The following is a 12,878-nucleotide window of genomic DNA, read 5'->3' on the forward strand; positions in this document are numbered from 1 at the left end:
CCTGCTGTATAACAAGCTGAAGCTTTTTATTTTTTAGATTTTTTAATTATAAATATTTCCATGTTAAAGAACCCAAATCCAGTCATGGACACGTTGCGGTAATGAACATTTTCCCCTTAAATGTGGAAAAAACTACAAAATTGGTTTGTATGATGTCATTTGAAATTATGTGCAAAATAGTACATGAAGAGATGTTTGTAACTGTATGCTTTTTATTTTGATGCTCTTACTTTGCATTTACTTTTTTTATCAAAATGTTTCATGACACCTCATAAGTCTAATTTCGCGAGAATCACACTTTTGGGCTAGTTTTGAACGTCCATAGGGATGGTTTTGATACGCGAATCTGGCAACCCTAGCTGTGCGTTTGCGCAGACGTTTGGTTCGGATTATATAGAATGTACATGTAGACGAACATTTTAATCAGATTGCAATGTTTAGGGTGCCTTCAATCAGATTAAATGTAGTTAGATTGACAAATTTTTTGCATGTAAACATAGCAGTGATAAGGTCATGGTGAAATCGAGGATAGAGGGGAGTTAAAAACCAAAACAAACTATCGCTGGTGACATTTGAATGTGTTGCTTTGATAGGTAATCGCAAGGCTTTTAGCTGTGCTGCTGTTTCCTGTTGTTTTCCTGATTCAGTTCACACCTCGTCTTAAAGCAAACATTCTCACACTTGTACACACACTCATGCAATCTTAGTTCATTAATCATTAAACTGCCTGCCACCTTCAGACCCTGCATGCTCCCACTAATTCAACTTCAATTAAACCCCTGCGTGTGTGGGGGGTGGGAAGAGAGATGTACTGTAAACAGAGATAGATCTTATTAACGCTTTATCAATGTCATGCCTATTCAATTATGATCTATAGCCCTACCTGCTTTGACAAAATTACAATGACACATTGGACAAAACGTAAAAATGTTTAAAATAACAGCGGAAGTTCCTGCGAGAGAAAGGGCACGGGCTTAAATACATAAAGCTAATGTGTATTTTTAAAGAGGCTTGATAGTGAGGTATGTGTGTTATCAATAGACTGTTGCTCAAGAATTGACTTGACATTAGGGCTGCGTTCACACGGTACCCTAATGCGGTTGTCAAACACGCATTTGAGTCCTTAAGACGGTTACGTTCACACGCAGTTCGGTTATTTATGGGTTTGACAACCGCATTCTATAACTGACCTCACACCCGTACATTTTTTGGGTTTCACAACCGCATTTACCGAGAAGCTGTAGCATGTGAACAGAATCGCATTGGACAACTAGTAGTGAGCAGGTGTGCTGGAAAACCTCTAATGATAGGAACATACATTTATACTTTAATAAAAATGTTTTATTAAAAAAAAATTAGGAGTTCAAATGCAAAACCCTCTAAGTGCGTCTAACATGTTTTCTTGTAAATGAGCTTTGTTATCAGGCTCGTGTTTAGGTTCAGTAATTTTACTTTAGTGGCAATTAAAAGGTTTTTAGTCAGTAATTGAAATGCCTTATTTTCACTAGATTTGTCTTTCGCTGCAAAACACTCTAAGTGCATACATGCTTTAAAAAATCCACTTCTTTAGACAAGACATAAATCCCTACAATGCAAAAAATAACTTTCTTAGTTTTTTTGTTTGTTTGTTTTTAGTAAAAATATCTAAAAAATCTTTAATTAATTAAGATGTATTTTCTTGATAAGCAAAATGACCTAGAAAAATAGATCTAGTTTTTAAACAAAAAAATATAAACTTTAAGTAAATTAGTGCGTATAACAAGCAAAAAAGTACTTTCTTTTTTTATAAACACTTAATTCAATTAAAAAAATATTCCATTGACAGATTTCTTGGCTTGTTTTGAGCACGTATTCACTTAAATTTTATATTTTCTGTCTAAAAACTAGACTTATTTTCCTAGGTCATTTTGCTCACCAAGAAAATACATCTTATTGTAAGGATTTTTAGATATTTTTACTAAAAAACAAGACAAAAAATACTAAGTAATAAAGTCATTTTTTTGCAGTGTAAATATGCAACTACAGTTTATACAGTATATATATGTATATCCCAAGGGTTTATTCCTCCTAGGATTTTTTTCTCCCGGCTAAAAAAAGTCCGGGTTTTTACTCCTAGGGGGTTCAGGGGAGTCAGCCTTCATTGGCTTAACTTAGCACCCTCTTATGTACGTTACATCAATACGCTCGCTGATGTTGATTCATAGCCGCAGAAAATTCTGCTGCTTATGCTATCTGTATTATGTTATGCTATCTGTCGATTTTTCTGTGTTGTTCCTTGCTTCTATTAATGTAAAGCAGCTTTGAAACAATTACTAATTGTGATAAATAAAATAAAATTGAATTGAACTAGAAACACTGCAAATGAGGCAAGTCAGAATTCAAAATGTAAAAATGAACTGAACCACACATAGGGGGCACCGATCCATGTCACTGCCATATTGGAACACAAGTTTGAATGTATATATGAATTATATCGTTAATATAAATCATCTTCTGTGCACTTAAAGGATTCTGCCTTAAAAAATTGTTGTGGTGTTTAGGGGACTCGTGGCATTTTAGAGGTTTCTGCTAATAAAGCAGCTTTTCTGAATGGCCCGAGGCTGGAATTAAGCGGAAGTAAAGCGAAGGTATTTGTTGAACGTATAATACGTGCCGAGAGCATTTGGTTAATATTGTCATATAATTTTTGACAGCGATTGCAGTTATTTGCATCCGAGCTCCTCAAATATTATTCATATTCCATCATCTCCTGTAGGCTCACATCAGATAAAATGCATTATTTTGTAGTGATGAAAAAATTAAATAGACATTAAAGGGGACATTTCACAAGACTTTTTAAAGATATAAAATAAGTCTTAAGTGTCCCCAGAGTAAGTATGTGAAGTTAAAGCTCAAACTACTATAGATAATTTATTATAGCATGGTAGAATTGCCACTTTGTAGGTGTGAGAAAAAATGTACCGTTTATGTGCCGTAAAATGCAAATGTGTTGATCTTTGCACCAAATGACAGTTCCGTGGTTGGATATTGCAGATTAAGGGGCGGTATAATCCCCTTCTGACATCACAGGGGAAGCCACATTTCAATGACCTATTTTGTCACATGCTTGCAGAGAATGGTTTAACAAAGCTAAGTTACTAGGTTGTTCTTTTTAACATTTTCTAGGTTAATAGAAGCACTGGGGAGCCAATTATAGCACTTAAACATGAAAAAAGTCTGATTTTCATAATATGTCCCCTTTAAGGCAAATCTCGAAGGTTTCAGTACATTTTGTATGATGTTTTTGGCCAGATCTTAGCACTGGGTTTAGAAGGTTTTCTATAGGAGTTAAACAACAGCAGAGAACAAGAACAATCCAAATAAGTACAAGAGAGCGCCAGAGCCAGTCTGTGATCTCCCCGCTCTGCTCTACTAACACAACCTCCATTTATACGCCAAATAAAGAGGGTATCTAAAATAAACATTGTACACATGCTTGCCTCGACACAAAAATACACAGATAACAAAACCACTGAGTCATGCGGTTGACCAAATTTCCCCTTATGAGTGTGATTCCTGAAGGTGGTGACGTGCTTTTATAGAGCTGCTTGTTTTAATCATTCTCTCTCTCTCTCTCATCAGGTGAAACATCGCTGGTGTGAACTTGTGGTCAAGCACAAATACGCAGCCGCATACCGGGACGTTGAGCAGTTTCTAATCCATGACCAGGTTCATCACACATATATTTCTTTCTACTATTGGTGACTCTATCTGTGAAATCCATGCTAAAGTCTCTATCTATCATCAAAGTTTGATTTCAATATTTGACATGACCTTACTCAGTTAAAGATATCAAGGTTATATTTTCACAGAATGTTCTTAACATTATATACACTACAAAAATGACTTTCTTTTTTGTTTTGTTTTCAGTAGAAATATCTAAAAATTCTTAAATTAAGGTTTATTTTCTTGATAAGCAAAATTACCTAAGAAAAAAATCTAGTTTTTAGACCAAAAATATACAAGCAAAAATATCTGCCAATGGGTTGAGAAATATTTTAGCATGTTTTAAGCACAAATTGACTTAAATTGTATATGTTTGGTCTAAAAAACTATTTTTTTTCTTACACTGCAAAAAATGATTTAAGAAAAAAATGTCTTAGTATTTTTGTCTTGTTTTCAGTAAAAATATCTAAAAATTCTTAAATTAAGAAGCTTTTTCTTGATGAGAAAACGACAAAAGAAAATAGTCTAGTTTTTAGAACAAAAATATCAAATTTAAGTGATTTTGTGCATAAAAAGAGCAAAAAAATCTGCCAATGTGGTAAGCAAAAAAAAAATCTTGAACATTTTTCTTAAACACTAAATTCAAGAAAAATTCAAGAAAAATTAGCTTACCCCATTGGCACATATTTTTTTGCAGAATTTTAGACAAAAATACTAAGAATTTTTTTCTTGATAATCATTTTTTGCAATATAGGCACTGCAAAAAAAATCTTTTTTTAGACTGCAAAAAATGATTTTCAAGAAAAAAATTCTTAGTATTTAAATTAAGATTCTTTTTTCTTGATGAGCAAATGGCCCAAAAAATAAGTCTAGTTTTAAGACAAAAAAAAAATCAAATTTAAGTGATTTTGTGCATAAAACAAGCAAAAATGTGATATTTTTGGTCTAAAAATTAGACTTATTTTCTTGGGTCGTTTTGCTCATCAAGAAAAAGCATCTTAATTTAAGAATTTTTAGATATTTTTACTGAAAACAAGACAAAAATACTAAGAATAATTTTTCTTGAAAATCCTTTTTTGCAGTTTACTTATTGTTTTTTTTTTGTTAAGATGTATTTTCTTGAATAAAGTGTTTATGAAAAAGTTAACTTATTTCAAGAATTTTTTTCTTATTCCATTAGCAGATTTTTTTGCTTGTTTTAAGCACAAATTCGCTTAAAGGTGTAGCGGAGGATTTTCTCGAATTTTAGAATAGAACCGCCTTATCCACTTTTTAAAAAAATGCAATTGCGCAACACTCCTGATTGACAACTAGGAGGACCAATAGTCGTGATGATCCACCCCAAAAAAAGAAAATCCTCCGCAATACCTTTATATTTTTTGTCTAAAAACTAGACTTATTTTCCTAGGTCATTTTGCTCATCAAGAAAATACATCTTAATTTAAGAATTTGTAGATATTTCTACTGTAAACAAGACAAAAATACTAAGTAAGAAAGTCATTTTTTGCAGATTTTATATCAAGAAAACAGTGAATAAAAAGACTTTAGCTGGGTTTTTACAGGCTGGGTCACATTTCTATGTATTTTTTAATCTGGATTAAGGAAAATTTAGTGATTCCAGTTCTGTTAAATACGAATAAGTAACAGTGGGTGAGTCATTTTAGACAGAAAAGTTCAACCATGAGAGTCGAGTGTCATGTAAACGAACTGGTTCCTGTACGTTTTTATAAATGGATAAAAAAAAAACAGTTCTCCATTTCTAACCTTAATAATACTTTGATTCAGTTTGCAAGATGTGTAAAAGTGTGTGTGTGTGTGTGTGTGCAAAACAGGCCATGGGTGTGTATTTGTATGGTGAGCTGATGGTCCAGGAAGATGCCCGTCAGCAAGCTTTAGCACGACGTTGTCTATCCATCATCAAAGATGACATGGACCAATCAGCATGCAGAGTTGTCGAAGAAATGATCCTCTGAACCCAGACAAATCAGGTGAGGCTTATAATCCGTCTCTTATTCTCTCTCATCTATCAAGGTGTGTATTTGTTAAATGACCTTTTATGTACAATAGTTTGAAATTTAATATAAACCATCTCATTCTCAGAAATAAAAATGGCGGTTTAGGAATACAAAAGATTTTCGGGAATAAAAAGACGCTCCGCAATCAACTCATGCCGTCAATAGATCTGAATGGCTAAGCAATGGTGTATCCAGTTACTTGGATATTTCTGGACACCTTTGATATAAAATCTCATATTATGTAACTTCTTTGAAACTGCTGCTTATTTTAGAAGACACTATGCAGAGCTTTTTTTTACTCCCAACATTGTTCAAGATTCCCACCCAGTGTCCTGACCACCACAACATTCACATTTTTCCAGACGCTCCCAAATGCTTCTTCTTTAAGATAATCTCTATTATGATAAATACAAAATTGAGCTCAAAAAACAGGTTAGCTGCTTATTTCATTCTTTTGGGCTTTTGGATATTGATGAGTTGCTGTGCCCAGCGGGGGACTTTTACATCTCATTCTGTGAAATTCCTGCTTCCACACCAGCATGTCATCCACAATGGAGGTATTCCCTGGATCCACATGATAATTTGTAATTTGCTCCCTCTTTAAAAGCCTTGCAAGACAGATAGTGGTAGCCATGAAGGGAAAAAAAGACGAATGTCTATCTTCGTAGCTACCTATTTCACAGAGTATTGACGCAAAGATATTATCTTGTTTAACCGAGCAGCACGTCACAGGGACCGTGGTCGGAAGATCTGCTAAATAGTTGTCAGACTCTGGAGAAGCAAATGCTTGGCAGAAAGATAAATCTATTAGCCGTCTCCCCCACAACATTTTTGGTGAAGCCGTGGTGCTTTTAATCTGCCGACAAGACAGTTTTATTTGTTCTGGGACTCGGAGGAGACGGGTGACTTTTCCAAGCCGATGTGGTTTGTGTCACTTGACGTAGATGAATTAAGGCGGTCGAATGATCGTGCTGCATTGTGCCGCGCTAATGCTACTGTTTGTCTTTGGAGGTCAGCTTCTAGCCATCGCTAGCAATAATTCTTCGGCACACACTGGGGAGTCCGCCTCGCTCGGACGTGGCCTTAAATGTGGGAGGTAAATTCTGATGAAGGGAGATTGCACATTTTGTGTTGAGGCACGCACGAAAGCATTTAAAAGTGAATAACGGTTGCGCTTATGTCCTTTTTTCAGCTGCGTTGGAAAGCTGATGAACGAAAATGAGGATGTTTTTGTAGAATGAGTTTCAAGAATAAAATGGTTTAAGCTTGATTGTAATCCGTAAATAGAGGCAGTCCCACAACTGTAAGTGAACTCTTGAGAAATGTGTCAAGGTTGAAATCTGAACATCTTATGAGAGCAAAGGGAGGATCGTGGGTTTGGAGGCCATGTGAAATCCGTCTAGATGGGGATAATGAGGGACATATCCCCGACCCAGCCGAGCGTGCTGAATCGCAGGAGAGCAAGAGGATCTGCAGGTTTTGCCTTTCATGTTGCTGGCTGTGTGGGTTCCTGGCGTGCTGATTTGTGACTTAAGATAAAAATCACATTGCCAGGGATTACCACACAACCGTCACACGGACGGCTGCTATGGCAACCAGAGGCGGCCTTAACGCTGCTTGAGAAAATACAAATAAAGGACGACGTGGCTTTTCTCGGAGGTCTCCGGCGGGATGACACAGGAGGAACGGCGTGGGCGAACGAAGTAGTGTGCGGTCTCATGCGCAAAAGGGTTCACCAGAGTCTCTCGGAGCAGGTGCAGAGCTTAGCTGATTGGTGAACAGTGATTTATCTCTTTGTTCACAGTGGCTAAGTTCTGCACCTGATCAGAGCATGACAGATGGAGAGAGACCTCAGGGGAACCGGCAAGGGAAGTGCTTTCATCTTGTTGGAGATACGAAGTGCAAATAGAGTAATTACTACACTTTTCACATGTGAAAGAGTTTAAAAAATGCATGACAGCTTGAAATATGGAAGAAGGGTTCAAATAGAGTCGTGTAGTTAATGCTTTCCTTGCCACCTGTTTTCATTGTGGAGGTCTCTAATTTCTGTTAAATCTTTCCCTTTAAGGGGCACAGTTTTTTTTAAACCAATCACCTGAGCTGTATGTGGCAAAACACTCAAGAATTTTTTTTATCATGATAAAGCCAACAAGGACTTTGTTAGCATCTGTTAGCATCTAAAAAAAATATGCTTATGTTTGTCATGCTTCGGATACTGGCAATTTATCTAACAAACAAATATTTTAGATTTATTTAGTCAGAGCGCACAAATTCTTTAAATTGCCATCAATGGAAAAAGTTACTTTTAGCAGCCAGATGGTGTAGATTTGTCATCTGCAAGCAGGGACAAAATGGATCATGCTAACCAGCCAAACCGCCACCCATCGGTTTGCATACCCTTATTTTCTGTCCCACAGGCACATTTGTTCATGAAAGCATTTTTCGACATATGGTGCTTGCAGATCCCTCCAATCAGACTGAGAATTCATAGTTCACTGTAATACAACGTTAGCGGTTGTCTTAAGAAGCATAACAAATTCTCACTCGGAGCACTTGGGATGGCATGACAACAAGTTTGGGATGCATGGTGAGCTAATGAAGACCACAGTGAAATGAGGAACCACGTTGTCCTCTTTCTTCTCAAGCCACGTAGCTCCATTTTGTACCTGTACAGAATGAATAACAAAATTATTTCACTCCGTCTTGCGGTCGGGCCACCGTGTCTACATGAGGAAATCCAGTGGAATTCTGGGAAACGAAGGTGGAACACTGCAAAGCAGCCACACAGACCAAAACATCTGCATCTCAGGGTTGTAAAACCAGACCCGCTTTTAGCTTTGACGGGGAATATATGAAAGACGGCAATAGAGACAGGAAGCGTGTGCTTAAAAGGACCTCTGCAGATTGAGTTAGTGGCCGGCCAGCAGACGTTTCTGCCAGCAGGCCGTCTTCTGAGTCGTGACAGATGTACAAGTTAAATACGAAGCTGGCCATAAATGACTATATTTAGAAGCTGTTTAAAGATGCATTACCGTCCAAGTCTAGTAAAAATGGAATTAGTTGCACGGGCTGTATTTAAAATGTCATTAGGAGATATTTCGTGGGAAATGAAGTGCTAAGCACCTTCGGCTGAAGCGTGTTATTCCATATCTGATGCTTTCATCGAGTTGAATGCGAGTATATGTGAGAGATACAGTAAAAGGACTTGGCCTCCCGTGCCTACTGAGCTGATTACAGTACTGTGGAAACACTGGCTCAGTTCAGCAGGAACAGGAGTCTGGTCCACAGACCCCTCCACAACACCAAAGATCAAGACCAGAGGAAAAGAGAAAACTTCTTTTAAAGTCTTGAGTTCCTGTTTGAACCATTTGCCGCTGTGTTTGAAACCATTTATTCTTTTAGTTCTTATATGCTTTTTAACACTTACATGCTTTTTAAAATGGGTCAATTCAAAGCTAATCAAAATATATTGAGATTCTAAGATGAAACTCGCATTAAAACTGAGAACTTACTGACAAATGCACAATAACTAGAGGTGCGACGAGATCTCGCGAGATTAAATATGTATCGCGAGATTTCTTGTGTAGGTGAAATTCTGGCCGTTTCTCAAATAAAAGACTGCATCCTTCGGTGGTCGCATTTTTAAACTGCATTTACTTCATAAAGACTGTTTTATTAGAGACTACTAACAATCAGAGGCGATTCTAGGGTTAGAGCTTTAGGGGTGCTGAGCACCCAATGAGCTCCGCTGCCACCACCCGCTCTTTTTTCCTACAGAAACCAATAATATGTATATTGTAAAATAGCTTTCATTTTAACATTGGTTCAACTAACTCCAAAATAAAGATTTTTTGGAGACCTTTCAGGCATGAAAATGGGTCAGGGGTGAAAAAGATGAGAAGAATATTACCCCTAGGGTCCGGGAGCATGCTCCCCCTTAGAATTTTTTTAAAATTACATATTTTAAAGCATCAATCTGGTGAGTTTTCAGATGCATTTTTTGCCAACCTTTTTATTTCTAATTAATGGTGAGCTAGCACATTTTTTGCCATTAATGCCATATTAAAGTCTCAGGACAAAAGGTGGGCTACACCAGCAGTGTGGGTATGGCTTTATGTGAATATACAGTGTGTCGTTTTAAGCCTTTGTCAAAATGACAAATCTCCTAATTTATAACTTTTATGCCTACAACATATGGTAGGTTTATTAATAGTTTGTTAATTTGCAGCTTTTCTTTTAACAGTCCTTTAATTGAACCATTACCTTTACTATATGTCTAAAACAAAACACTTGTGACTCCTGCACTAAGGGTTAAAGACGTTATCACCTTCATATTAGTCTACATGTGACAAACTAAAAAAAATATTTATTGTCTAGTTTGATAGTCAGACAGTTAGTGATTTCACACATAACTTACCGGTAGCCTACTGGTGGTATACAGTGATATGTAGTTTGTTTTCACTCTGTTCCAAACGCCATGTTTTCATGACGACTGACCAGAAAAGACGCACGTGATGTAATGTTTACATGACTCCCGATTGTTAAAATAAGTCTCAAATTAACGATAAATCATACAATAAACTTTAACAACGGAGACACACGTATGCAACTACCCACTGAGACGTACTGCATGCGTCTTGCGGAAGAACATTGTATCCGGCGCTACTTCTCTCCGTTTAAGTCTATGGACGAGTCACCCAGGTACTGTGCTACTCCGCAGCGCGCGGGTACCCGCCGTAAGACAAAAACACGACTTGAAAGATTGATTCGTGGTGTACTCGCTCATTATAAACATAACGTAAACATTTTGTAAGATTTGAACAAAAAAGTTGCATCACAACACTATCTGATTCTCACTCTGCGTGTGTTTCACGCTGAATGACGGACGGGCTAAGCGATGCAGGTACAGAGAAGTAGAACAGGATGACACCATTTGCTAAGCGGGGAGGTTTTCATTTTCTACCTTATTATATATTTTAAACCACAAACTACGGAGTATGTTTTGGACATTATTTAACCTGGTCAAAGACGAACGAACATTTTAGAATAATTAAATTTCTTGCCCCAAGTTTTAGGGGTGCTGAGCTCCTTTTTAGGGGTGCTGAAGCACCCCTAAAAAGGGGCTAGCCTCGCCCATGCTAACAATTATAAAGTTTACTAATAATTTAGTTAATCGCAAATTGTTGTAATATGCTCACGACTTCCGAATGTAATGCTCAGTAAATTATCTGAAATAAACCTTAATGACGTATGCAGCCTGCATATGCGACCTCCGGAGGATGCAGCTTTCTGTTTGACCCTTTTAGGGGCCAGTTACACCAAAAGCGTTTATGGCAGTTGCAGGCGCCTTTTTTAAATGATATTCTATGGGCATGGAATGCACTTTGCTTGTGAAATAATAATTCAAATAGTTGTGATGGGAAAGCTCAGATGTTATTATTTTTTTTTTTTACAAAAATATGTTTGTCACTAAATAAAAGAATGTATTGTTGATTTGGCAGAAGAGTGTTTTTTTTAACATTGCAAGTACCAAACCATACCGAAACCGTGATTCGAGGCAAACCATGAGCAATGTGAACCGTCACACAAGATTGAAATATTTAATCTAGATTAATTGCATAATTGTCATGAGTTAACTCACAATTAATCGCATATTTTTATCTGTTCTAAATTTACCTTACTTTAACAATTTTCAAGTTTTTGGGTGTGGACGAATATAGATGCTTTATGCAAATGTATATTTACACCAGCCTGTTTATTTTTTCGACAAAACCATCAGCCATTGTTTTGTATATAAATTTTCCTTTCCGAAGATCCTTTTCTTTCTCCATTTCTGTTTGCTGCTGCATTATTTGTGAGCCGTGCTGGCGGGTTGAGTCGGAATTAGCACATTTTTAAAAATTAGTTATTTATATTTTGACATTCTCTATTAAAAAATTTCAAAACAATGCATGACTTGTTGGTACTGTATTTGACAAAGCATGACAGAACTACACCTGTTTAAGGTTGACAGAGTCAGCAAAGTTAATTTTGAGAAACAACCAAAATTATAACAAAAATTACCACATTCATACCTTAAAATCACTGGTAGATAGATTTAATAGATTTGGCTCACAAAAAGTCAAAAACAATATCAATATACGTTACATTTTTCTTTTTCTTTTATTGTTTGATTGACATTGAGACAGACAGCTTTAAGATCTAATGCAAGGGTTTTATATAATGTTACACATCAGATATTTTCCCCAACAGTTAACCAAACATTTACTTAAAGGAAACACCACCGTTTTTCAATTTTTACTATGTTCTTACCTCAACTTAGACAAATTAATCCATACCTATCTTTTTTCAATGCGTGCACTTTTGGTCTTTGTGCAGCGCCTCCTGAATGTGTTGGCATTTAGCCTAGCCCCATTCATTCCTTAGGATCCAAACGGATGAATTTAGAAGCCACCAAACACTTACATGTTTTCCTTATTTAAAGACTGTTACATGAGTAGTTACACAAGTAAGTATGGTGGTACAAAATAAAACTTTTGTTTGGAGCCATAGGAATGAATGGGGCTGGGCTAAATGCTAACGCATTCACAGAGCGCTGTGCGAAGATTAAAAGTGCACGCATAGAAAAAATACTTTTTTTATTATTTATTTAAATATTGACAAAATGGTGGTGTTTTCCTTTAAGACATAACAGAATATATCTGCGTGAATTTGTGTCATTCAGTGCGAGGAAGATCGCTTTTAAGTCTTGTCGCTCTTAATAACTCTATTTCTTTTCCTTTTTCTCTCTTAATAATTATTTTAACATCAAGCAAGTCCTGCACTCTATTTTCAAATCCTGCATGTTTTAAACCCAAAACCTCTAACGCGCAAGTGGATAGACATGCATCCTTTGTGTATTAGTTAAGCATTTAGGACGTACACCTCTACGAAAACGTACAAATAAAGATAATTTTAGATGTTCAACGACCATTAAACCATTGGATTCACTAGATGAGAGCTTATGTACTTATTTTATGAAAACCTCTGACACATTTAGACAGCACGGGTCATATTTACTGTCTAAGGCTGCGTCTCCATTTATTCAACTATGGGCTAGACCAAGGGTCAAACTGAAATTGCGCATTGTGTTAATCGCACGTTAATAAAATGAGTGGT

General features: G+C 36.5%; 1 protein-coding gene across 4 annotated transcripts in view; it reads left to right on the top strand.

Annotated features, from left to right (window-relative positions):
• Positions 1–12,878, top strand: part of aopep (aminopeptidase O (putative)) — a 103,409-nt gene that overhangs the window by 89,844 nt on the left and 687 nt on the right. For 2 of the 4 annotated variants that reach the window (XM_055168002.2, XM_073867755.1), the window contains 2 exons: positions 3,622–3,708; positions 5,538–5,693. In XM_055168002.2, the coding sequence (XP_055023977.2) occupies positions 3,622–3,708; positions 5,538–5,678 (228 nt within the window). In that variant the 3' untranslated portion in view covers positions 5,679–5,693. Of the gene's footprint in view, positions 1–3,621; positions 3,709–5,537; positions 5,694–12,878 lie in introns of those variants that run through there. The other 2 variants (XR_012369659.1, XR_012369660.1) reach the window with 2 other exon arrangements.

The sequence above is a fragment of the Misgurnus anguillicaudatus genome, chromosome 5 (assembly GCF_027580225.2).
Source record: "Misgurnus anguillicaudatus chromosome 5, ASM2758022v2, whole genome shotgun sequence".
NCBI classification, from domain to species: Eukaryota; Metazoa; Chordata; class Actinopteri; order Cypriniformes; family Cobitidae; genus Misgurnus; species Misgurnus anguillicaudatus.